Source organism: Miniopterus schreibersii, assembly GCF_964146895.1.
Source record: "Miniopterus schreibersii genome assembly, chromosome: 12".
Taxonomy (NCBI): Eukaryota; Metazoa; Chordata; class Mammalia; order Chiroptera; family Miniopteridae; genus Miniopterus; species Miniopterus schreibersii.
This window is the reverse complement of record NC_138112.1, coordinates 20,217,998-20,245,502: the sequence shown is the minus strand read 5'-3', so window position 1 is coordinate 20,245,502 and position 27,505 is coordinate 20,217,998. Positions and strand designations below refer to the sequence as shown.

The 27,505-nt window shown below is 41.2% G+C and overlaps 1 protein-coding gene across 1 annotated transcript in view; it reads right to left on the bottom strand.

Annotated features, from left to right (window-relative positions):
• MAML2 (mastermind like transcriptional coactivator 2) overlaps window positions 1-27,505 on the bottom strand; it is a 326,728-nt gene that overhangs the window by 94,186 nt on the left and 205,037 nt on the right. The window contains exon 2 of the mRNA XM_081154987.1: window positions 9,466-10,983. Within this exon, the coding sequence (XP_081011113.1) occupies window positions 9,466-10,983 (1,518 nt within the window). The remainder of the gene's footprint in view (window positions 1-9,465; window positions 10,984-27,505) is intronic.

Here is a 27,505-nt window from a genome sequence, read left to right as displayed (position 1 = left end):
GGCCCGCCATAGAACAGGTCTCAAGGAGGTCAGAAAAGAGAGGCAAGTTCAAAATTGGTCTGTAGGGAAAGGGTAAAAGAGGAGAGGGTACAGCCAAGGGTGGGAGGAATGGGACAAAGACCTAAAGACAGAGTAGAAATGTGAGCCGAAGACCAGAATGTGGGGCCCACACCCTCAGGTGCTCACTCACCCACACCGACCTGTGGACTACTGAGAAGCAGGGCCTTAAAAAGGCTCCCTGTTTATGAAGTTCATGTTTCCTAAAGGTGGAGCTGAATTTAAGCTCCTGTGAAAAACAAACTGTGGAAAATGCCAGTGAATCAGAGTGGAGGGCATTAGCAGTCCAAAGAAAGGGAAACAGGTCAGCCACCCCCACTCTTTCATCCTCGGGGACCTTGAAACTTGATTTTGCAGGATGCACAGGAAAGGAGTCATTGGCTTCCCTCTATTATGCTCTACTCAATTTATTGCTTGGAGAATAGGATGCCACTTTATTGTTCAGATTCACTGCCTAAAATGCAAATATTCAGCCAGAGTTCTCTAATTAGTATCCAGAGAGCTGCCTAGGCTGTGTGTGTGTGTGTGTGTGTGTGTGTGTGTGTGTGTGTAAGGTTGGTCTTCCCTGCTTAAAACACAATGTAGAAGAATAGATGATTCACTCACATTACATCCCTCTGATTCTCAGTCTAAACATTTGCGCAGTCTTTTGTTTCAAACCTAGAACTCCTCATAGTAAACACCTTCTGAATCTTAAGTCTCTGTGCCTGACTATAATTATCACTAATGTGAGAATTTACTGATTACAGTAGTGCACTGCCTAAGTGGGTTTTTGCTTCCTTTAGATTTCACAAAAAGAATCCCCCCACTACTAAACTGATAACAACTGACATATGATTAGAAAAGGCAAAACTAATTAAAACGGGTGCAAAGGGGATTGTTTGAGTCACCTACATTAATGCACATTACAGTTAAATATCTGTCAGATTTTCCATTAACCCTCTTGCATTTCCATCTCCAGGATCAAATCTATTTCTTAACCTCATACCCCCCTTTTTTCCCCTTGGTTGGAAACTTGGTATTCAACAGGCTAAATTACCCACTAATGCTTTAAATGCAGAGCTCTTAGTGATGGATGCAACACATGGACAAAGACCTTGGAATGAGAATAACAGAAGCCATTCCCTTAATTGTGGATTTAAACCCTAACATGTTCTTCTTGTTATTGTGTTTATCTCTTTATTGAGGGATAAAGGAGTTGCTTTACACCAATTCACCCAATTGTGCTCTGAGCTATTACAAACTACCTGACAAAATAGAAATGAAAGTGGAATATCCAGCAAATAGAGTTATATCCTGTAAAAGGCTAAAATAACATGTTCAAAGTTGAACTTGTAGACTTAGGGGAGAGGCCCATGTAATTTGGGCTCAGTTACTATACCGAGTGGATTGTTAAGGGTAAGAACAATGCAGTACATGTACCCAGTGGGAATCCAATAAATATTAGCGGCAGATGTCTTCTTCAGACCAAAAGCTCATTGAAAGGAGGAACCATGCCTTCCTGATCTTTTAGATGAGTGCAAAGAGGGTTCTTTGGATTACTTAATCTTTTAATCTCCAATTTCTGGCACACTGTAGGTGCTCAATAAATTTTCATCACATGAATGAATACAAGAATTATGGTTTTACCCTATTGTGAAACTCTAACAGTGATCCTAAACAGGTTCTTAAATCTTGATGGATCATGTTAAAGAAAAAGAGAGTGAATAAATTTGCTTTATCATTCAAAAAAATCTAACAAAACCCTTGGATTTTTTTGCTTTAAGAACTAAATCACATACCACTCCCTTGGGTTTTTCCATTTTTATCTGGGATCAGAGGTACCAAAAAGCCCAGCAGCAAATCAGCCTAGCAACAGAAGCAAGAATAAGCCTGCAATAAAAACATACACATGAACCAATGGAACAGAATTGAGAGCCCAGAAATAAACCCACATGTACATGCGCAAATAATTTTTGACAAAGAAAGCAAAAACATACAATGGAGAATAGAAAGCCTCTTCAATAAACAGTGCTAGGAAAATTGGAAAGCCACAAACAAAAGAATGAAATTAGACTGCTATTTGTCACCATATATAAGAATTAACTCAAAGTGAATGAAAGACCTAAATAAGACCTGAAATAATAAATTACACAGAAGAAAATATAGGTACCACGCTTAAGGACCTTGATCTAAAAGGGAGGGTTTTATGAATTTGACCTCAAAGGCAAGGGAGGCAAAAGCAAAATTAAATGAATGGGATTATATCAAACTAAAAAGCTTCTGCACAGCAAAAGGAACCATCCACAAAACTAAAAGGCAACCAACTGAATACAAGGTATTTGAAAACAACATGTACAATAGGGGTTAATATAAAAAAATATAAAAAACTCATACAATTCAACAACAAACAATCCAATTAAAAAACGGGAAGAGGACCTGAAGAGACATTTCTCTCAAGAAGACATACAAATGGGCAACAGATATATGAAAAGATGCTAATTCACAAGCTATTAGGGAAATGCAAATCGAAACTGCAATGAGATACCACTCACACCTGTTAAAGTGGCTGTTGTCAACAAGAGAAGTAATCAGTGTCCGAGAGGTTGGAGAGAAAAGAGCCCTCACTCACTGCTGGTGGGAATGTAGACTGGTACAGCCACTATGGAAAACAGCATGGAGGCTCCTCAAAAAATTAAGAATAGAGTTATCTTATGACCCAGCAACTCCTCTTTTGTGTATCTAGCCCCAAAATTTGAAAACATTTATTCATAAAGATGTAGGCACCCCTATGTTCATTGCAGCATTATTCACAGTGGCCAAGACATGGCAACAACTGAAGTGTCCTTCAGTAGATGTCTGGATAAAGAAGGTGAGGTACTTACATACAAGGGAATACTACTCGGCCATAAGAAAAGGTGAAATACTGCCATTTGTGACAACACGGATGGATCTTGAGGATATCATGTTAAGCAAGATAAGTCTGACAAAAAAAGTCAAGAACCATATGATTTCACTCATATGTGGGACATAACTGAAAACAACAAATGAGCAAACAAGTCAAAAAACAAAAACAACAACTCATAGACACAGACAATAGTATGGTAATTTCCAGAGGGGGGCAGGGTGGGGAGGGAGGTAATACAAGGTGAAAGGGGTCAAATAAATGGTGACAGAAGACTTGACTTTGGGTGGTGAACACACAATGCAATATACAGATGATGTATTTTAGAACTGTATACTTGAAACCTATGTAATTTTATTAACCAGTGTTACCCCAATAAATTTAATAATAAATAAGCCTGCAATATAATGAAAATGGCTCAACTTGAGAATACTGTGATTATTTAAAAATTTTTATTTTTTCCCCTTACTATATCACACCTTCATCTTTGTTCTCAGTTGTAGTATCAGTATCCAGAACTATGCCTGGCATATAGCAGACACCCAATAAATAATTTTTTAATGAACAAAATAAATTGCTAGAATTAAGAATGGAGCAGTACTCAATTTAGTACTGTTTGGGCAGTTTAGTTTGTGGTTCCTGGTTGGGAAGACCAGGAAACATAAAGATCTGTGGATTCAAATAAGGCAACTTAAGCCAATGTTTGAAGATCTCCTCTGTCTCACCCTGTGCATCAGAATTGGCTTAAATTTTCCCTGAGGTAGAAATAAACTGGGAATGTAGACAACAGTGAATTTTCAAACAGATATCACAGAAAAGGCCATGTTAGCACAACCCAAAACACCTCTATTTCCTAACTTAGGCAGCATAGGAGTTATTAGCATTGGGCTTAAAATCAGACCGGTTACTCACTGTAACGCAGAACAAGTTATTTAACCTCTCTGATCCTCAATGTCCTCACCTGTTAAAAAATGTTGAGCCCAGCCGAGTGTGGCTCAGTGGTTGAGCATTGACGTAGGATCCAGAAGATTGTGGTTGGATTCCCGGTCAGGGCTCACCCCGCAATGGGGGGGGGTGCAGGAAGCAGCCGATCAATGACTCTCTCATCATTGGTGTTTCCATCTCTCTCTCTCTCCCCCTTCCTCTCTCTGAAATCAATAAAGTAATACTTAAAAAAAAGGTTGATAATATCTATCATTTTGGGTTATTTGTATACAGCACAGAATTGTTATTAATGTTAAAAGAAACATTAACTAATTAACTAACACAAACTAACAAAACACATGAAAAATCCCTTCTGCTAATTTTTCCAATCAAGATCCTTCAATACAAATTATATTACTATGTGTCTGGAAAGTCACTCTGGATCCTGGCCTTAGCACTAGTTTCATGGAGTATTAGAAACAAATTTTTGTTTCCTTTGTAAATTTAAGAGGTAGATGATCAAATATCAAATATAAAAGGAAGACGCAAGCATAAGCTCCTGGCCTGCCATAGGCAACTGTCAGTGTGTCTGTACCAGCCCTTTTTCCTTTTGCCAGCATCGCCCAGCCAAAGTGAGTCATAACAGAAATCACCAAACGGTCAAAGGTCACTTACAATTATCACCTAGCATCTCTTGAGTCTCTATCCTAACTTTCCTCTCAGTTTCATGTCATCAGACTTCACCCTTGACTATAGGTTAGTTACTGTCTTTTGGCTTCACTCCTGAGTTCGGAGTATAGTGACGGATTGTGTTTCCCAGCATTTTAGGACTTTAGCTTGGTTTTGTCTTTGGCCTTTCATGCTTCTGACTTCCTCTAACCTGATTTTAGTCTCTAAACCCAAACCCTGACATTAGCCTAACTGGTTGACATTTTAGCCAACATCTAGCTGGAAAAGGGTAGTTTAGATAATATATTGTTGTACAACACTGATTCATAATTATTTTCCCGTTAAGAAAGGTATGCCCAGCTGATTCAAAGTTGTGCTTCTTCTTTAGCACTCTGACTGGGCAATTATAAGGATTTAGAAGTATCATCAGTATATGAGAACTACAGTGATTCCTCCACCTTCACCCAGGCCAATTGGGAAACAGTTTTCTGAGTGTTAATCTTTAAGATCAGATACACAAAATTTCCTATAAAAAGAGGGGAGGGGGACATTAGGAGACTTGCCTGATCTAAGTCAGGGTTGATATGTAGAGTAGTAAAGAATAAACTTGGCTAGGCAGAGAGGGCGGGGTGAGGTTCTTGATGTATGATTGAGGAGCTTGGCTTTAAACTAAGGAGGAAATGTACAAATTTATGTTTCGGTCATAACAAACCATCCATTCACTGGCTGCCTGCCCTCTCAGAATTTTTAGAGATGGGAGAATTCTAAACCAAATATAGAATCCACTTGAGTTTCACGGATCTAATGTTAGGAAAAAAAATCACACTTTTAAGTGTCTAATTAAAAAGCTCTGGAAAAAGATCACTTTTTGATTCAAGAGGTTAGTGCTTTTGGAATGAACTCGTATGTTCTGGTCAACCAGTAACTCTTTCACACCTTAAACAAGTCATGAAGATAAATCAGAACTGCATGCATTACATCCCTTTCTTGCCCTCTCCCATAACCTTCAAATCAGAAAGGGAAGAAAATTATAGCCGGGAGCTTTTTCAATTTGAAAAGCCCCAAACATTAGCAGACAGAGTCGCTGAAGACATTCTGTGAAACACCAAACGCCATTTGTTCTCCCAGTCTCTGGAGAAGGGGCTCCTTAAAACCACCCCAGGCACGGAACAAGAAAGATGTTTACAACAATTTGATTATGCTGCATCCATCTCTTGAGTTCTGAAAGTTAAGGAGAAGGCCATCTTTGCACACTCTACTGGGTAAATTACAAGCAACCAATGAACAAATTCAGTGTACCATTCTGTAGCAGAAAGCCAAGATTTCTAGCAATTCCAAGGCTAAAGGGCTCCAATTAGCAAATCCCATAGTAAACCTTCCTCTGTTTGAAACAAAATAAGTATGACAAGCAGAAAAAAATTCATGATTAGTGTTTTCATTTAGGATGTTTTAGTTGATAAACTTAAGAGTTGCTTAATTATCAATCCCTCCCCTCCTATGACTTTGGTCATGAGTGACAGAAATTTAGCTAACCTCAAATGAGACTACCCATCTGTACTGTTTACTATGGATGGGAGTTAAAACTACTCTCTTTGAGTTGAGAATACTTGGCAATATACTGGATGAGACAATCAAAATTAGAAAAACCTTTGAAATATGTACATCCAAATGAAAGTTGCTTCTCAAAATTATCATCTTGGGAAGCAACTCATTTAATTTCTTTATTGCCTTCAGAGAAAGTTCATAAACCAGGCTTGAAATGCAGTCCTATTACATCAGTTGTTCCTTGTTTTTGACCCAAAGCAGCATTACCCAGCTTGACTGTTCTCAAAAATCTCCCTGCCAGGATGAATATCGTTGCATTGGTAATAATCCACTCAATGTACTAAAAGCTTTGAAGAAAATCCCCAGAGAAAAACCTCCATAACTGTACTGAACAATAGCACCATTATTAGAATGGGCCCAACTCCACAAAGGTGAAAGCTTTCAAGAGGGCAACACTTATTTGACCACAGAGCTCTGGTACACTCGCTTACAACTCAGACTCAAGACTTCAGAGTTATAGCTTATAGAGTCGTTAAGCTGGAAGGGACCATGTGGTTCAATCTACAAAACTGAAATAAAACTTTAAATGGGTACCATTCACCTGTCTATTTAGAAGAGGCCTTTCGCTTGAAATGCCACTACCATTTCTAATACTTTTTAAGGGCCTCCTTGAAAAGGTGAAAATTATCTTGGCATTATATGTGTCATATGCACTAGGAAGAATAAAAAATTATCTAAGGCATTGGAAAATGTTTGTTGATTTCGCCATTAGTAGCCATTGGTGTGCTCGGGACCTAGAAGCTCAGTGGGGACTAAGAGGCCAGCAGTATGGAGTACAGTTGTTGATATGAGCAGTAGAGCTGGAAATAGAACAGATGTTGGAGGTGGGAGAAAGGCTCCCAAAGAAGGTTCATGAGGCACCAAAAAGATATACTTCCTGCTGTAAATTGTTTATTTCGGTTAGCTACATAATGTTGACTCTCTGGAAGGTCAACAGTTATACAGATAATTTTTGATTCTTTTAACAACTTTGAAGGTTAGAGACTTAAGACTTTATCCTAAAGGAACTTAATATACTATGTGTATTATGCAAATATGGCCTAATATTAAAAGAAATACTCCTTTTGAGAATCCCACAATGATCTATAGGTGGTCATTCATTTCCCAACAAATCCTACCTGTGAGCTACATAGCCTTGCAGCTGAATACACAGCCTTCAAGGTAGACCATCAGAAACCTGGCTCAGCTACTTATTATCTGTGTGGATTTGGGAAAGTTAGTTAACCTCTCTGTGCCTCAATTGCTTTACCTGTAAGATGAGAATAATGGTATTTCCCTCATATGGGTGAAATGAGATACCACAGGTAAGAGATCAGAAGTCATGCCAGTTATAGAGCAAACACTCAAGAAGTGCTAACTCTCATTAATATCTTATTATTTATTATTTCCATTTTTATGGTCTGAAGTCTGGGCCCAGGGAGGGTAAATCACTCCCCACTCACTATATTGTAGACAGTAAAAAAATTAGTGATAGTTCTCTTTTATTCCTCCAATAATATTTATGTTAGAATTTGAGACTTACTCCAATGCCTTTCCTACATAATACTAATACTTGTTAAAAATATTTTCATATCATATATGGCTCCTTCCATGATAATCACAATAATAGCCACTTTATTCTAGACTCTAAACTGAGAATTATATCATTTCATTCTTAAAAAATCCTAGGATATATCATTATCAGTTTTAAAGGTTAGGAAACTGAGGCTTAGAAGACTTACTTGAGGTCACATACCTAGTGAATGTCAGTAAGAAATTGAACCCAAATTCATCCAAATCAAAATCGCTACACGTAACTTAGAAAGTAGTTCCACAATATTGTTTGTTTTTAAACGATCCCCAAACTACCCATGTTAAAAATGGAACCTTGTAAAATATACCCATGACTCTACTCCAAGTCCATTCTTCATAATCTACAATTAAAAAACCAAAACACGTTTTAAACAAGTAATTGCTGAAAGCTACTTGGTACCAGCTCTGGAATCCTAGTTGAGTCTCCTTTTCTCGCATCTAGGGCAAAGGTTAGCTTGGACACAGTCTGTGGTGTTTGTGGCATTCTTTTCTGGGCCATGACCATGAAAACTACTCTAGGAATGGGACTGAAATTAGGCTCTGTGCCATCATACTGTCCCGACACACTGTTTTGACATGTAATGTGCTGTCTTTGTGCTCGGACACTAATGTAGGCCTGTCAAATTACATGCCCAGAGTAACATTCAGCCTCCCTCCCTCCCTCCCTCCCTCCCTCCCTCCCTCCCTCCCTCCCTCCTCCTCCTCCTCCTCCTCCTCCTCCTTCCTTCCTTCCTTCCTTCCTTCCTTCCTTCCTTCCTTCCTTCCTTCCTTCCTTCCTTCTTTCCTCCCTCCCTCCCTCCCTCCCTCCCTCCCTCCCTCCCTCCCTCCCTCCCTCCCTCCCTCCCTCCCTCCTCTTTTTTTCCAGGAAGTTTCCTTTTTCAAGTTCTCTAAGAACTACAGCTTCCTCACCAGTATGTGCTCCAGAGGCACAGAACTATTTCTTCATGCCATTCAAATATACATGTTCGGGGCAGGATAAAACCCCTGTTTTATGTTAACCACAGGATATAAGGTAACCACAGATTTTTGTTGTTGTTTACATTCATGATGACTTCATCCATTAACACTTAACTTTAACTTGGACATTACTGTCGCCAGAAGCCTTCCTCGGTTTCCATTTGCTGGGTAAGATACCCAACCTCTGTGCTCTCACCACTACCCTTTGCCACTCATAAAATGGGAGTTTTTAAAGCTTGTCTCCCTGTCTAGGCTGTATTTGCAAATAAGGATCATATCTCATTTAAGGTTGATACTACCCACCAACATGGAGTCACAGCAGGATCTATTATGATGGGTTGGACATTTTAAATGGTTGATATGGGTATAAACTGGTTATTAAATACTCCCAATATCACATGTGGCCTTATATCAATACTCAGCATAATCACAACATCCGGCATATGGTAGGTGCTCCGGTAGTGCTTATTGGCTTAATGACAGATTTATTGACTGAATAAATAAACATTGTGCATATCAGAATCTGATTGACAACTGGACCTGTCACTAAAGGCATGAATTATAATGAAACATTCTTAATATGCAAGATCCTTTGATCCCTACAGATCCCAATGATGCTAATGCCTGCAAAGAAATACTAGCTCATGCCTCCATGAGGCCTTCCTATGAATCCGTCTCCGAACCACTACTGTCTTTGCGGTCTTGATCCTGTCCCAACACAAACATGGGAACCGAAGCATAATGACCAAGACGGATGGTCTCTGGGTACTCAGAGTTTGGAGCAGTAGATCCCTTACCTGTCTGTGTTGTTGGGAGACTTGGTACCCCAGTCCTGTGGCAGGCTGATTCTGCATTTTCTGAAGCAGGATCTTTTGCTGAAGCGGCAAGGGTGACCTCAGCAAAGGCTGGCTTGGAAGAGGCTGGGTGGGCTGGGCTGGGGGCGGCTGTGCCTGCTGCTGCTGCTGCTGCTGTTGCTGCTGCTGCTGTTGCTGCTGTTGCTGCTGTCGTTGTTGCTGCTGCTGCTGCTGCTGAGCTGACATCGAGCTCTGCTGTTGCTGCTGCTGTTGGGTGTAGTGTAGGAGAGAAGGTTTGTTCTGAGAAGGCAAAACAGAAGGCATCTGTTGGTTTGCTTGATCTGAGTTAAAATGGAACAAAGGCTTGGTGTTGCTGAGACGGGGCTCCATGGCCGTGTGTGAGCTGTTAATAAAACTTCGACTGAGGTCCTGAGGCTTTTGCTGCATGAGCACATCCAGGTGCCCTCCCTGGGCCGAGGGGCTGGCCTTGTACATGTAGTTAGCCATGACTTTTGACTGGCTGCTGCTGCCGGCTACCCCAGGCATGGGGGAGCCCTGTGGGCTGAATGGTTGCTGACCGAAAGAAGGGCTGGGGATTTTCTCCTGCCCAAATGGACCTGGAGACGGCCCAGCAGAAGAGGGCAAGGCTGACCAGTTGGTAGGCTGGTGCTGCTGCTGGTGCTGCTGCATCCGGGCGTGCTGTTGACGGTTGGCAGCTATCTGTTTGAGCTGTTGGGCATGGGATACTTCCTGCCAGCTCGGCAGGGCCCGGCTTGCTCCTGAGGCTGTCTGGGGCTGAGCCTGGCTCTGAGGAACTGAAGGAATTGGGGATGAAGTGGATAGGGCCGAACTGGCCATGGAGAATGCAGGGCCAGCTGATGGGGGCCTCAACTGAGGAGAGCCCGATGGGCCCTGGGTCAGACCAGGTGAGTATTCACTTTTGATCACTGTCTTCTCCATAGGCAAGGAGGGCCTGGGAGTGCTCCTCTGGTTTTGCTGACCTAAGTCAATGTTAAATGGATCATCCTGCTTTATGGTGGCGTTGATCATGTTCTCCAGCTCAAGGTCACTCATAGGAGGCACAGAAATGTTGGTCAGTTCATTGAACAGTTCCTGCAGTTCAGGATCCATCAGTTGCTCTCCAGGGTCATCTCCATACCTATTAGAAAAAATATTCTCTTGGGCCATTTGGCCATCCATGTGCTTACTGCAAGACAGAGTCTCTCCTGGTTCCTTCTTCACTTCCTTCAAACCCATGTTAAATATGCCATTCCCAGGAGAATGTGCATGGGGAGGCAGGTTGTTAGCCTTTCTCAGAGGTGCTTGGCTCATGGGCAAGGTCCCAGACATAATCTGACTTTGTCCATTGTTTACTTGGAGGCCCCCTTGTCCCGCAGAGAGGTTCTCCCCAACACGGATTCTTTTGATATCAAGGAATGAGTTGTCTACAAAGCCATTGGGCCTCTTGCTGTTGGCAGGAGACAGGTTAACGATCTGTTTTCTTTTCAAGGAACCCTGGAGCTGAAAGACAAGAGGAGAAGTAAAAAAAATGAGACATGAATCCAGATGTGCTTCTAATCAGAAGTGATATAATATTTAAATGTTTCTTCCATTTATACATAGGATGAATTACAAAAGAAGCACCAATGAAGTAGAGTCTGGAATATAATGAAACTCACAGTGGCACAAACAAAACACAATAAAATGTTTCTGGCGGGGCAGATCAATTAGTGGTTAGAGATTGCTGTGGTTCCCATGATTGCGACATAGGCCAATGGGTGAAGAATCCTGCATATGTCATCAGGGGCTATTGATAATATCTACAGTTAATCACCAAAGTGTTGTTGCGCTCTGTCTCAGGTCAAAATATTCCACGTGCATGCACACAGCCCCACACACCAGTAGACGACGGTGAACACAACTCTGACCAAGATGGAAAACACTGAAGAGTTTAAACTGGGATACAATTTCCAGTTTTTGTTTTGTTTTGTTTTTTTTCACAGATTCAACCCTTTCATTACTATTATCCTCTAAGTAAGCAATTCGAATTCTTATTGTGCCCAAGGAGATATGCTATCTGGTGTTCATCTACTTTTCCTCCTATAATTCTGTGGCTTTGCATTCGGGCCCATGCAACAACACTGTGTGGGTGCACAGAAACCATGATTTTATCATTCATCAAATGGGGCACTCTCGGCACAGACTTTCCTAGGGATTCATTTCTTCTGTTGCCTGTCTCTGAGTCTTATGACCAAAACCAAGGTGTAGAGAGGCAGTACCATACGGTGGTTAAGAACACAGGCTGTGGGAGCCGGCTGGGCTGAGCTAAATTCCAGTTCTGTCACTGAGTGCTAACTGACCACAACACTTGACTTATCTGTGTCTCCAGTTTCCTTATCCAGAAAATGGGGACAATAGCACTTAACTCACAGAAAGAAATGAGATAATGCATGTAGAAGTGTAGCACAGTGCTTGCTATAGTAAGAACTCAGTAAACTATAGTCCATATGAAAACCATGGCTTACTATATTCTCAAAGGAGAGGGCTTCTCTAAATAGCAACAAGAACAACAAAACGTTAAAGAACTTCATTCACTAATTCAGTGATTCGATTGTATGACATGAGCTTCAGAATTTTTAGAGAAAGGTTTGTCACACCAATCATACAGTCACACCAATAAATGAGAAAGAAACGTAAAGCGTTCATCACTGATCTTGAGATCCTTGTTGATTTGCCTCTGGAGTGAGAGACGACATCTATCAACCTGTTTTCCAGCTGACCTGCTTAAATTATTTAATGTTTGCCCAGGATAACTGTAAAATACCTGAAGCAAAAGGATACTTCCCAGATTGAAAGTCTTATCATTTCTCTTTTACTCCCTTCTCATTTACGCTCTTAAAGATTTCTAGGTAACCTAATTAGGAAAGTGTAACTGAGGGTTTATTATATGCCATATATTTTCAGTATGGTTACTTTATTTTCCTTAGTCTTTACAACCATTAGATGTGTATTATTTTATAGATAAGGAAACCAAGGCTCACAGAGGCTAAGTAACTTGCCCAGTGTGTCACACAGCTAGGAAGTGTTAAACCTGGGCTTTAACTTAAGGTCTGCGTAGTTCGAAAGCCTGTGTCATTTCCACTATATTATGCTGGAATTGGCTTGTTTAGGGTTAGGGTTTGCCCAACAAGAGGGGGCAGAGGGAAGCGAGCAGAGATATCCTGGATCTCTGGTAAAATGACGAGGAATCTGGGAATGGACAGGATCCAACAGAGAGCCAAATGCGAGAACGATGTTTATTGTAATCAGTGCCGTTTTCAATAATCCTTTATCTGTGGCTTTGCCCATTCCCAGGTGGTATATAGTTGTGGTGGATGTGCCATGTTAGTTTAACCAGTTTTTGCCTTTTACCATTGCTAACTGGTAATCAGAGCAGGGAACCTGACCCAAGCTGAGCCAATCAGTTCCTTCCATGGTAATTCTGGAATTAGAAAAAGGGAAACTAGGCTCTCTTTGGGTGGCTACACAGTGATCTACAAAACCTGCAAGCTGTTGTTCCATTATGTCAACCTGAGCCATAGAGAGAGTAAGTCTGTAGAAAGAGAAGAATGGAGCATAGAGGAGAGATACAAGGTTTGAGAGCATTTGAGAGCCTGATTCAACCCTAGATCAGCTCTGCAACTCTCTTGGTCGTACTTGATATACTTTGTAATCTTTATAATAAATTCCCCTTTTTGCTTAAGCTTATATGAGTTGGGCTTCTATTATTTTCAACCAAAACTCTCAATGAAGTCCCATGTGACTTCACATTCAGTAATGAGCAATTTGCAGCAAAGGGTAGGTATAATTCGTACCTGGGTGTGAAGCTCCCCCCTCCCTTCTCAGCTGTCTCTGCGTGTTCCCAGACTCCTAGACTTGTCCACTCCCTGATGCAGGCAACATCATCACAGGACACTGTCACCACATTCAGTAGAGACTCCAAGTTGCCACTGTCTTGGGGGTCAGAAAGAGCACAGACCAAAGAGTTTGGCCATGTTACCTCAAGAGTAGCTGCACTGATTTATTTCAGTATAAGTTATATTTTGAAGGTTCCTTCACAACCAATAAAGAACAAACAAAGGAATACATTCTTTTTTTCCTGGTTTAGGTTATCACCTTTGATTTATTTTCCTCTGCTTTGGAAAAAACCTGTTCTGCCAGATTCTTCCATTGCTGTGGCCGCTCCCTGGGCAGTGGTGAGGATACTCCGGGAAGTAGCACTTTCTCTAAGCCACCGGGATCGTAGAGGCAGTGAGAGAATTAGTACTGGTTGTAGCAGTATTGATGCTAATAATAATAACAAAATTGTTTATTGAGGGCTGTGTGCTAGGCATTGCGCAAAGCTCTCTGTAGGAGTAACCTCCTTGGACTCTCATGACTCAGAATCCTCATAGCAACTCTATGAGACTGATACGACAGTCATTTGTTGCTTAGCGATGGGGATACATTCTGAGAAACGCGTTGTTAGAGGATTTCATCATTGTGCAAACATCGTAGTGTACTTACACAGACCTACACGGTATAGCCTACTACACACATAGGCGACATGGCCTAGCCTACTGCATCCCTTTACAGCATGCTACTGTACTGAATAGAAGACTGCAATGCAGTTATAAGGATTTGTGTATCTAAACAGAAAAGGTACAATAAAAACATGTTATAAAAGATAAAGTTATGAAGAGGGGGCAGGGGGACTGTGGAGGGAGGCACTGTTGGAGGGAGGGAGAGTATATGTCAGAAGGAAGGAGGAAGGAAGAGAAGGAAAGAAGTGGAGGGAAAGGGAGAACAGAGATCAAAAGAGACCCAGAGAGGCTGATGTTGCTCAGTGGTTAGAGCACTGCGTCCCGAAGGGTCACAGGTTCGATTCCCTGTCAAGGGCTGCAGGTTCGCTCCCCGCCCCGTCAGGACATGAGCAGGAGACAAGCAGTTGATATGTCTCTCTAACATCGATGTTTCTCTCTCTCCCTCTCCCTCCCTCCCTTCTACTCTCTGAAAAGCAATGGAAAAAATATCTTCAGGTAAGGATTAGCAAAATAAAACAAGCAAACAAACAAACAAACAAAAAGCTTGAGATGAGAGATAATAAAAGGGAGAGGGAAGGAGAGAGATTCAAAGATGGAGGCAGGAGGGAGGGAGAGAGAAAGAAACTGGCCTGGGATATCAGAGAGCAGGCTCCTAGGCTCCTCGCACTCCCTCACCAGCTCCAGCCCGGGCAGTGGGCAGGTGCATGGCAGTTATTTTACTTCTATGGGCCATAGTTCCCTTCTTTATAAGAACACTTTCCCACCTGAACCCAGAAAATAACAGGCACTGAGGGAGTGCCACCAAGTCTAGCTGAATGGATGACTTAAGATGGGGAACAGAAGTCCTCCTTAGTAATGTTGTGGAAAACAAGTCATGAATAAAAGACATTCCATTAGGACTCCATTGGGTATGCTACTTTATCAAGAGAATTGTGGAGACAGTCTGTATCCTGTCTTACAGAGGCTTCTAATCAAAGTCATGTCACCAAGGCCCACTGAACGCACAGATGCTGCAAGTACCAGCTACTGGAACAATGCAATGTAAATGATTCTCTATTTCTTTGTAAACTAAAAATTCATCATCAGATACATAGCTTTTTTTGGGGGGGGGGTTCCATTCCAGGTTTTAATCAGAGTTCACATTTTTTCTTTCTTTTTTTTTTAAATTGTTGACACTATTATATATGTCATCTCCCCTTTGCCCGCCTCCACCTAGCTCCCGACCCCCCTTCCCTCTGGCCATCACCACACTGTTGTCTGTGTCCATGTCAGATACATGGCTTTGAATTATGGTATAGAGTCACTTAGAGTTCTGTGACAAAAAGCAACTATTCTAGCAGGGGTAAAGGAGAAACACAGTTAATCATTAATACCTTAGTGAGAAATAGTTTATGAGAAAATTCAATGTCACCTTACCAGGCCAAGAATAGTCCTAAGGAAATAAAACTCAATCAGGGGAACAATGGGGAATGAAGACATGGGTTTGAATTGAGAAGGATGAGGGCAGGGCTAGGGATGTTGGGAACTGACCAATGCAGACCTTCTGCGTGGCTGAGAAAGATGGAACGGAGGAATGAAGAAATATAAGAACTGTGTATATCCTGAGGTTCAGAGGACTCAACAACTTTCAAAATGCACTTAATAGCACTGAAAGACAGAGGGAAGAGCCTGGCTGACCTCTGTCACCCAGGGCTCACTTATCCATCAGCCATGGTCAACACAGTGCCCAGGGCCCACAGGAGTCTTAGGGGACCCCAAAAAGTCTTTAATTTATTTTAAAACAGAAGAAAAAACCTTTTAGATTGAAGAAATGCTTTGATATATAATAGTAATGCATTTGTCTTTATGCCAACACAGTCAGAAAACATTATTTTAAAATTTTGTAAAGAAGAAGGGGCCCTTTAAAGCAAGAATGCCTAATGCTCACAAAGGGCTCTCATTTAATAACTAGTATGCACTGAATGCTTATTTTAAGACAGGTGCTCTTAAAATAAAGACTTGTGTAGAGTCTCATTTAATCTTCGCACAGCTCTCTCAACATGTATTCTGATCCTCATTTTATAAGTGAAAAAATTGCAGCTCCTGACATAAAGAATACATGGCGAAAGGTATGGAGGCAGGATGCCAACCCTGGTCTGCCTGGTGCCAAAGTCCGTGTTCCTAATCACTAACCACACCGCTCGCTTTCCTTTCTGCCTTTAACTTGCCACACGTCAACACTATCTGGTCACAGTGGACACAGCCAAGACAAAGGACAGTAGAATGAAGATGTATCGCATGTTCAGGGCAGAGGGGAGGGCATTCGGGACTCATAGGGACAGATGGCAGGGAGAGAATGGTGACATCATTGGTTGGAGGTTGACGGTGAACGCTCAGGACATCACCCTAGAGGCTCCAATATAAGAAAGGGAAGAGACAAAGGGTCATGTGATAAGTCAAAAAGATTTACTGAGCACCCAAAGAGAGAGCTCTGAGCCATACCCTCTCAAATCATCCCTGGCAGGAGAGCAAACACGCAGAGGATTAAGCGAGTGGCAGGAGGTAAAGGCCTCAAGTGAACACAACACTTCGACGTTTCCACTTTTCCATTACCTAGCTGCACGGAGCAGCAGTTTTTGTTTGGTGCTATAAATCTGCACCCTCCCAAATTATGATGTTTAATTTGTGAGATTAAGCGTATAATATCACCCTTTCACTAGCCATCCAAGGAAAGGGCTTCTCTGGGGAATGATTCCACATGGCAAGTCTAGTCTGGTTTGCGTACTACACAGGGATCACTGTACTTTTCCTTTGCTGAGATCCAGCGGACTGTTTCTTTTCACTCCCGGCCTTGTTCTGATTCTTCTATTTGAACGCCTCGGTGCTATTTGAGGCCTGCGGTCTCTGCGGGGGGAAGGCGTAGGCCTGCTCAGGGCCAGGGCCAGGGCCAGGGCCAAACACAGTGGCCTGCCCGCCCCAAGGGCTGGGGATGGAGGTGCCGGGACGCCTATGGACGAGGGAAACGCAGCCCACAGCCGAACCGGGGCTGGGGTCCCTCGGTAAACTCCTTTCGAAGCAGCTGTGCTTTACTCTTCCAGGGGACGTGAAACATAAACTTCCTGGAGGGATTTAAAAACGCCATCATTGCACAATCCTCTGGTTTCTGTTTCATCCCTGCCCCCTATCCCTTCCACAAAATAAATGCCTTCTTTGTCTCCGGTGCTGCCCTAGAAACAGGGACTATGTCACACAAAGGTAACAATTCAGTCCATAGGTCACATATTTTTCTGTCCTTCTCAACGTGGCATAAACGTAAGAACCAAAGTGACCACTGCCTTAGATCCTCAGGGGACTCCCTTGGTCCCGTCATCTATAAACTTACCTCAGGCCACTTTACACGTGGCTCTTTAGAAATAGGATTGGGTACAGATAACATCTGAAGGAGACCAAACCCCCAAATAATTTATGGTTCTTGATTTGATTCTTGAAGTGAACATGTTTGGGATCCTGGAGCAGGAAATTCCAGCTCATCACAGTACCTGGTGGTAAAAGAAATCCCTCCCTGGCTCTCCTGCCCCCAAACCAACCACATGGGGTTTTAAGGCTTTTGTGGAAGATGTCAAAGAGCTCCCGCTTCTTATGTGGCCTTTGTGGAGCTCTGAGCTCCCCTGCATTGTTTTTCTGTACTGCGAGGTATTGTTTTATGTCCCTATCTAGGTTTGTCCAACTAGATTTTAAGCTCCGTGAGGGTGGGCATTGTGTCTTGTACTTGACTGGGTTCCGTTTGGCACCCACCACAGTGCTGGGCATTTTATAGGTGTTCAAATAGTAGTTTGTTGGTTGATCTCAGTACTTGGGAAGCTGGATCTTTCTAACTCCTAAGCAGGAAAACAATGGTAAGAAGGCTGTGGATGTGAGGAACGGTTTCATATTTAATTCATAAGCAATTTAATGGCTGCCCCAGAGCTCTGACTGAGGGATCATTTTTGTCGGAATCCTGAAGTCAGAGGAATGTGAAGTCCTGAGAACTGGAGCCACAAGAAAAGCTCATTGTCACCCATGTGAACCAAAAGTGAAGGGGTGCATGAAGCTCTGTGTTAGACTCAAAGTTATGTGGAGCCTCCAGATGCGATTCCAAAGGTGGGATGCAATGCTGAGCCCCATGTCGACCCCATGCCCCACGTGGGCGAACACTGGAGCTGAAGGCGGTCAAGGCAACTTTCCTGTATGATTTCAGTACCTTCTACTTTTATTTCTTCTAGTGTGAGCTTTTTGTTTTCTTTTATTTTGGTTTTGGTGGGAGGCATGCTAGCTCTACCTGGAAAATTTGTTCCATAAGATTTGGGCTCTGAGAAATGTGATTACTTTCGCCAACAAAATCGCTGTTCTTTATGATAAACAATAAATTTTGATATCGATAAATTTTTATAGGGAAGCAAGAACACTGCAAATTCAGGGTCTTTGTAGAGAAAACATGTCAACACACTGTCCTAAAGACACTAAATGCCAAGATCTCCCATATTTAAGATTTCTTTAACATTTCCCTGCACCCTTCTCTTCGAAGACTGGCTTGTAGAGAGTAACTAGAAGAGCTGGAATTTGCCTCAGAAACACACTCATCAGAGAACCATTGCAACACTGCCTCGGAGAAGTAGACACCCTATTTTACTGAGGTAAATGGGAGGCTGGGGGATCTCGAAAGAGCATGGAATTCGACCGCTAATAGGTCTGAGATCTAAATGCATAAGCTTGGGCCGCTCACCTAGCTCACCTGTACGATGGGTTTTTAGCGGGGTCAGCAGCCATCTATGGGAAGCGCCAGCAGTGTCCCCAGCTCAGAGCAGTGCTTTGTTACCGGCAGCTCTTTTTTCAATAGAAGAGATCAAACGTGAACTTGATCCTGTGAGACCCTTCCCTCTGTCATCCCGATTGTTATGTGCCAGGCACGAGCTAGGCAAAGGCGAAACGAAGGTAACAAAATGGGCTTTTCCTCATTCAAAAAAAGGAATTTGTTTCCTAGTTCATTCAACAGATATTTACTTAGCACTAAGTATAAATTCTATGAGACTATATATTCTATGTCATAGGGTCGTTGTGAGGACCAAGTGGTTAAAACACATAAATAGCCTAGAAAATTGGCCTTAACACTCAGTTCTCAATAAATGTTAGAATAAAAACAAATAAACTAAAAGGCACTGACCAGTCTGTCTGAAAACAAAGCAGAAAGCAACAATACAATGGAATAGTTGCCCTGAGAAGTGTGCATGGATGGGATCACAGTTGTAGAGGGGAGGGAGAGGGCTCCGCCTGAGAAAGGTAGGAAAGGAATCCCTCTCCCTCCCCACAAAGTGCCCCCAAATATGCAAAGGAATATGATATTTTATGAGTCTGATACGCTGCTAGTGACAGTATAAGCAAAGCCTGTTGCCTTAGATTAAATTATACTTGATTATTTAGAGTAAATGAAAAAGTTCAAAGTGGAATTATTTCCCCATACTCTTTACTACCTTAAGCAGTCATTCCAGACTCATTCAGTAGCAGCCTGTGTGATTATCCTGCCAACTAGATCCTTCGTTATCCTGACAAGCTGCTGCAATCATCTTAACGCAGGGTCTGCAGGGTCCATCTTTCAGAGAAGGACCCTCTATGTTTAACAGAAAAATGAACAGAGTATTCTATAAAAGCCTGAAAAACCCAGCTACTTTGTGCATAAAACACTTTAATCATGACTCAGTTTTTGCCCAAAATATATCGAAGCAAATCCAAAGTAAATGCTATGTCTAAAATGTTGGCAATTCCCTTGAAATCTCTAAATGGCCTTCTCAGCAGAATGCACAATGTATTAAGTTTCATCAATCAAGTGGCTTCTCTCTCCCCCTTTGCTGGAGGGCCCAGTCTGGAAGCTTTCATTCTAAGGGGCTTAGCTCAAGGTCCATCTCCTCTGTGATGCCTTCCCCTCCTTTGTTCCCTCATATTCTTTCTCCCTGTTTTAATGATTTTAACACTCTCTGTCTTATATTGTTTTGGGTAATTGATTAAGGTCTGTGAGTTTTTCACTTCAGTGTGATTCCAAAAAGTCAATGGAAGAGAGAGAACCGTGTCCATCTCATCTAATCCCACAAGCCTAGTCCAGCACTAGCCGAGGGAAGCACTCACTGACTGGCTGATGGTTTGACTTAGTGGGCAGTCAGTGACATTAGATGAGTCAGTTTATGGGGAGTCTATGTTTCTCTGAACCATACCCCCTTTATAAACCACAGGGTTGTTTTTTCACAACTCTTTGTCCGATCTAGAGCTGCTGGGCACGTGGCAGAGTTGAGATGTATTGGAGAAGTAGGGAAATCATGGATGTTTTTAAGAGGTTGCTATTCTTTTCTTGTGCTGGTGGGAACTGGACTCATCCCAAAATATTGGCCAATTTGAATATCAGGAAAACCTAGATAGCAGAGAGAGTGCTCTAATTTCACTCCAGGGTTGTATATTAGTTATTTGGGGGGTTGAATGCAGGTACTGAAGAGCACCTACCTATGTTCTCTGCAGAGCAACAAAAGGAACCTCTTTCTCATGCCCATGCTCTAGCTATATTACAGTTGAGCCTGGAACAATACGGGTTTGAACTACGTGGGTCCACTTATACGTGGGGTTTTTTCAATTAATATATTTTTAAAAAATTTTGGAGATTTCCTTACCTCTGTGAAGCAATTGTATTGATTCCATTAGGCTACCATAAAGCAATCACATCACTGATGCATGAATTGCTATACCTGTAAATTCATATGAATTTTTTTCACATTATATTTTTTATTTTTATGTCTAGTGGTAGTAATATGTATAATATCCAGTGTTTTGTATCATATAAGACAATACTGTTGTAGGTACTGAAAGATGATTCATCTGGGAAACATAAACTTACAATATGGATACAGCTCAGTACTGTAAATGTATACTCTCACAATTTTCTTAACATTTTATTTTCTCTAGCTGACTTTACTGTAAGACTACAGTATATAATACATTAACATACAAAATATGTGGTAATTGACTGTTTATGTTATTGGTAAGGTGGTCAACAATAAGCTATTAGTAGTTCAGTTTTGGGGAAGTCAAAAGTTTAACTCAGATTTTTGACTATACAAGGGGTTAGTGCCCCAACCCCCTGAGATGTTCCAGGGTCAATACTTTTTTTTTTTAATTCCCCAAACACAAAAAGTTAGTTCATCTTCAGGTCTGTTGTGTAGACTGTTCCCTCTAACTGGAATACTCTCCACCTCCACTAATTCTTTTCACTTTTATCACAGCTAGTTCCTTGTTTTCCTGTAAGGCTCACCTTAATGTGAACCTAGCAGAGATTTTCCATGATCACCTATCTAAAATATGTTCTCATTATTTTGTTTTTTTTCCATTTCAACCTCTTGATTGTTTCCTTTACAGTACTTAGTACAATTTCCAAATATTTCTATTAATTTGTTTCCAATTGTTAAGTTGGTCTCCATGTTATAAAATAAGCCCTAGAGAGGGAGGCTTGCGCCGTGTCTGTCTTGTTGAACACAGTTATCTCATCCTTAGTGTAAGCCAAACAAATATGAAATTAAACAGGTTGTTTAAAGTAAATAAAAATGTCTAGAAGGAAATACTTCAAGATGCTGAAGTTACTTTCTGGTGCTGGGATGGTAAAGAATTTTTCCCCCCACTTTGCTCCTACATCTGTGTTTTCTAATTTTTCTAGATAGAACATATGTTACTCATATAATTAAGATGGATGTGAACATCTTATTTAATATGTCTCCCCTTAATAACCACCCTTCTCTGAGAATCTGACGACGTATCTCCTGGTAGAGGCTTCTGATCGTGGGACATCCCATTTCCCCAAGCCCAGCAGACTGGATCAAGGTAGACATTTGACTTAAGCAGAATCAATCACTACATGCTTTCCTAGTTATGGGAATTGATACAAGACCTTCTCAGCATTCTCTGAGCACTTGAGATGAGAGATATGTGGGGCTGCCTGTATTGGAGTCATTCTCAGCCACATGCAATGAAAGACAGAGACAGTAAGTCTACAGAGATAGGGGGATGAAACTGATGCACAGGGAAAAGCTGGATGAGAAACCACATTGAAAGAGAGGGAGGAAAGAAGGAAAACAGGAGGGAAGGAGGAAGGGAGGGAGGGAAGACAGGAGCGGGAGAAGAGAAAGGGCACAGATTCATGAAACTTTCCAATTCCTGGTTCCAGCACTTCGGTATACTCAATTATATTTCCTGTGATTGAGACACTCAGTACTTTTCCAATAAATCTCTTTCCCTCACCCCACTTTTTTCTTTTTTTGCTTGTGGCACTTTAAGAGGGCTTCTGTTACCTGCAACAAACAATTCCCAACTAAAACAGAGATGTAATAAAGCCAATAATTACGCTGAAGTTAAAGTATTCATAAGGTAAATGCACATGTTCCTTGATTGATTAAAACTGAAGAGCTGCGTAGAGACTAACTGCACACGTTTATTTTGGTTTCTCTTTCAGCTTTCCACGTGTGGTCATTCCCCAGCTCTTCCACAGCCTTATGAAAGAAGAGCATTATGAATTAAGAGCGAGGGCTGCTGTTCCATGACAACATTCTAACAGGGTTCCCATTGTCCTCACGCATCTTGACATGGCATACCCAGGGGAGGTCCGGAGATTGTATCTTCACCAATTCTCCCCTCAATCCATGAGAACGTTCTGAAAATAAAACTGCCATCTGAATCATGTTTAGACAACCCAGGTCTGCACCGTGTTAACTGGTTTGGATGCAATCACCTGGAGACAGAGGCGGGATGAGCAGACCTTTTAAGAGGTCCCTGCAATTTCAGGCTCATCTTTAACTCCATTACAAAGGAATGTTAAGCAGCATTTAGAAGGTAGTCTGGCAAAGTACCTGAGAGCACCAAACAGCTCCTTTGATGTTCTTGGCATTGATGTCATCATTCTTTTGAAACTTTTGAAGAAATATTTTTCTTATAGCAACTGTATCTAGGTTCAATATAGAGTGTTGGTGTGTGTTTTCTCTGGTCAAATGTTAGCTGGAGTAACTATGAACCATATAGAGAGATTCTAAGGTACCTCAGCTTTCACTCCAGCCTATGTTTATTTTCACATCAAAGACACATCTAAGGGGAAATTGCTTAACTAGCTCTATGAAACATGAAGAGGTTTACAGAGATATTTGGTTATAATTGAGAAAAAACAAAACCAAAACCTACACTCTGGGCAATTTAAGGCTTTCATGCTTGGAAATGAGAATTTATTATGGCAGATAGAAAAGTTCCTTTGCTTTCCATGAAGGTCTGAATGTAGGCTTTTTAAGTTGGCATTCAAATCTCACTATTTGCCATACATTTATGGGAAATGATTCTTGATGATTTAAATGACATTAAATGGGAGACAATGAAGCCTTTATATTGTCTGCAGTTTAACTGCTCTTTGAAGCAATGTCCTATAGCAATACAATGCCCTCACTTTGATCTCACTTGCTCAGCCCAGTAATTATATGACTGAGATGAATTCTCCACCTGACAGATTCCAATTCTTCATGTGTGGCCATATTCTTTGAAGAGGGGAAAAAAACAACCCACGTATATTGAAACATAAAACTGTAAACCACTCAAAATTGTGAATCAAGGGTAATTCTCTGTGTCAAAGCGGTAGGCTGGGCAGAAGGCCTTTTCCCATATTGTATGATGAGAACCACTATTTCCTGGTATGTGCTTACGTTGTTCTTGAAACTTATCTTTAAACAGAAATATGTTACAGTTCCTTTCTGTGAATTTGTTTTGTGACAAATCAACATCCATCAGCTTAAAAAAAATGAGAGCAGAATGCACTAACCTGGGCCTTGGGCTGTTAACTGCTCCCTGATGAGAAAGAACTGTCCACCCTGTCATGAATAGCCATGGGATGATTATACAAATAAAAGAGCTGATTTTGCACCATTCTGCAGGGACAACTGTTTACTATGTTGCTTGGGTCTGCTTAAAATATTAAAAGCACAGTCTTAACTCAGGAAGCTCCTAATCCTCAAAAATATTACTGCTGTTTATTTCATTTGCCTTTTAGAGACAATGCAGGACAGTTTTAAACTGAGAAAGCTCACCAACTGCAACCTTGTAAATTGCTTTTAATCCAGGATGTCGGCAGGACTGATGCCACTAGAACTTTACCCCCCACCTCACCTCCCCCCCCAACCCAGAGACATATATTTCTTCCCTGTACCTGGCTCGCAATTAATACCTTATATCCACTAGTTGTATTTCTGAAGACTAAAACACTTCTTTAACTATGACCCATGCTCTGCATGTGTTATGTCTCCATATACATCATTCTGATCTCAAGGAGGGTCTTTCTCTTTGACCAGTGTATTTTCTTCACTATCTTCAAATTCCAGCTTAAAACTCACTCCTTTTCAGAGCCCACTTGTGATCACCTCTCTTATTTTGTGCCCTAGGAAGTCACTCTATCCATGGTTTGCTTTCCTAACTGTTATTATACCTTTTTCAGTGTCCCCAACAAGACTGTAAATATTGTTTTGTGTCTTCTAATGTCTTATGAGGCAATATATTGCAGTGGTGAAGAGCCTGAGGTTTGGCATCAGAGACTTGGATTTAAGTCTAGGCTGTGTTCTCTATGAGATAGGAGGCTTTGGGTAGTTTACTTAACTTCTCTGAGCCTCAGTTTCTTTCTTTGTATAATGGAGATAATAGTTCCGACTCAATAGTTGTAGCGAGTCTCAAATAAGACAATGTCTACAGAGTCTATACTCAAAATACAGCAAATAACATTAGCTGAATAAATATCAGCTATATTTAAATTTAGTCTTCTGAGTCCTCTCATAAGACTTAGAAGAGCGTTTAGCATATGGCAGGCAGGAGAGGGGGCAAACAGCATTCATTGAGTAACTACTCAATAGGAGGTACTTCCCATATATTATCTCATTGAATTTACTATGTGACCATGGACAAGTTACCTAACTTCTGTACCTTGATTTTCTCATCTGTAAAGTATGTGTAATAATTATACTTACATCACAAAGTTTATGCAAAGTTTCAATGAATACATGTAGAGTGCTTAAAACAGTCCCTGATACCCAATAATACTGCCTATTTTATTATTACTACTATTAAATCCTTACAACAACCTTGAGAGTGGATATAAGGAATCTCACTTTGCAGATAAGAAATATAAGACTACAAAAGTTTAAGCAACTTGACCAAGGTTGCCCAGCTAGTAATTGAGTCATATTTGCCTGACTGTGAAAATCCATGTTTTTTATGAAATGTATTCACTGGAGGAAATTTCTATTTCATGCTAGGGGATTATTCCAGGGAAGCACTATAGTGACAACTAGATCCTCAGGGAACTGTACATCACGGGCAAGGCTGAAGGTGAAGTGGGCCCTGGAGGAAGGGGCAAGACAAGAGGCTCAGTACGATGCAGGGTAAGGCCTCTCTGGCTTAGACACCATGCAGAAGAGTGCACACTTAATTATGAATCCATGGATAGGCATCAAAGGATTTTAAGCAGGTGAGTAACCATGATCTGTAATATATTTTAGAAAAAAATTAACAATCAAATATTTGAATGTGGATTAGAGACAGGGTGTCTTAAGCCAAAAGAGCGGTGAGACTATCTCAATACTTAGTAAGAAACAGTGAGAATTGGACTTGAGCTAAGATGGTGGCAGTGGAAGTGGAGATGATGGGAAAGAACTTAGAAACCGGAAAGCAAGTGAACTCTGTAATCACTTTCCAACTGGAAAGTGTGTGTGTGTGTGTGTGTGTGTGTGTGTGTGTGTGTATGTGACAGAGAGAGAAAAAGAGAGAGAGATAATTAGTGCCAAATCCACATTTCTGGAGTAGTCACTGAGTAGATGATGGAGTCATTTGCTGAGAAAAAGAATGTAGAGAGAAGATCATGTTTCATGACAGGCAAATAATGGATTCAAGTTTGGATACGCTGAATGTGACATATTGTGTCCCCTTGATAGCTAGATATTCTAGCTCATAGGTCAGGAGAGAGCCTTTGGCTGTCTATATAGGTTGGGTAGAAATGCTTATAAGCATTAGTGGGAGGAATGAATGTGGTTGTGTGTCCAAATGAGAGTGAGGAGTGAGAAGAGAAAAGGGGGACTGGAATGGAACTCTGGTGAACATCAAAACTTAGGGAGGAGAGGAATCAAGTGGAGGAGAGGAGCGGCTGAAGGAAAGTAGAGAGATTTAAGGAGAGAATGAGCAACCTCATGAAGTGATGCAACCTCATCAAGAGGCCGCCTGGAGGAAAGCAGAGCAGCATCTATCTAATCAGCATTGGATAGTGGTTGCGGAAAGATGCCAACTACAGTGTGTTGAGGGTGGGACGGGAGGTCACAAAAGGAAAGCAAGGTGGATAGATTACTTTTCCTAAAAGCTCAGACAGGTAGAATAGCAGCGAGAGGGAATTACAGCAGCGATTTCTAATCTTTTTTTTGCTCACGGTGCACATAAACTAATTACTAAAATTCTGTGGCACGCCACAAATTATATTTTTGCTGATCTGACAAAAAATAGGAATAATTTTGATTGATTTAAAAAAAAGTAATTACTCACCCTTTTTGTTCCAAAGTGACTTTTTAAAAAAAATCACGTGCCTATACTTATATGTAAGGATTTCTGGTACCAAGAATTAACCAATCAGAAGCAACCTTATTATGCAACGTGACCAATAAGATGCAATTCTCAAGACAGGGCATTCACACCGGGCGGCTATTGTTGTGTTGGCTGTTTTCACTTTTTCATTTGACAATCTAAGGGAAAAGAGGCCAGTGCCCTTGGCTAAATAGTCAGGTATTGCATGTTTTAAAAATTCTTGGGGCACACTGGTTTAAAAATCACTGAATTATAGGGTAGAAGTCTGCCTTATCAATTTTTATATCCTTCACAGCAGCTCGTATAATATTCTGTATTTTGTAGGGACACAGTTAAACATTTTTGAATGAACGATTCTGTCATCTTGCCTAATTCTTTCACTTCATCTTATTTGTTTTCTTCCAAATTTTCTCCTATTTTCCATTCCATTAAGAAATGCAGTGAGGCTGCAATTCCTTGTTCAAATGCTAGACGGAAGGCACAGAGTTTTCCTGTGGCTTCTGGAATAGCTAATTAGATTGTATGCGCCAGGAACGTCAGTATGGGTTTGAAGTCAGCCAAAATGGGGGAAGACAGGACACAAGAAATGTAAGTATCACTGAGAAAGCAGAGGTGTTGCATCCAGGTAGTCTTTTAGTTGGGTTTCATGTTGAAATGAATAAGGGAAAATCCTGTTTGGGGACAAAAACTACACAAAGACATCCTTAGAAAGGAGATGGATGGCATTGGGCGGCTTCAATGAAAATTTCAGTAGAATAGATTTTCAGGAAATCTAAGGATACTAAAATCCTATTTAAAACAGTATCCTACTTGATCTCGATAACCAAAGTTAGTTCAAAGCATCAGGA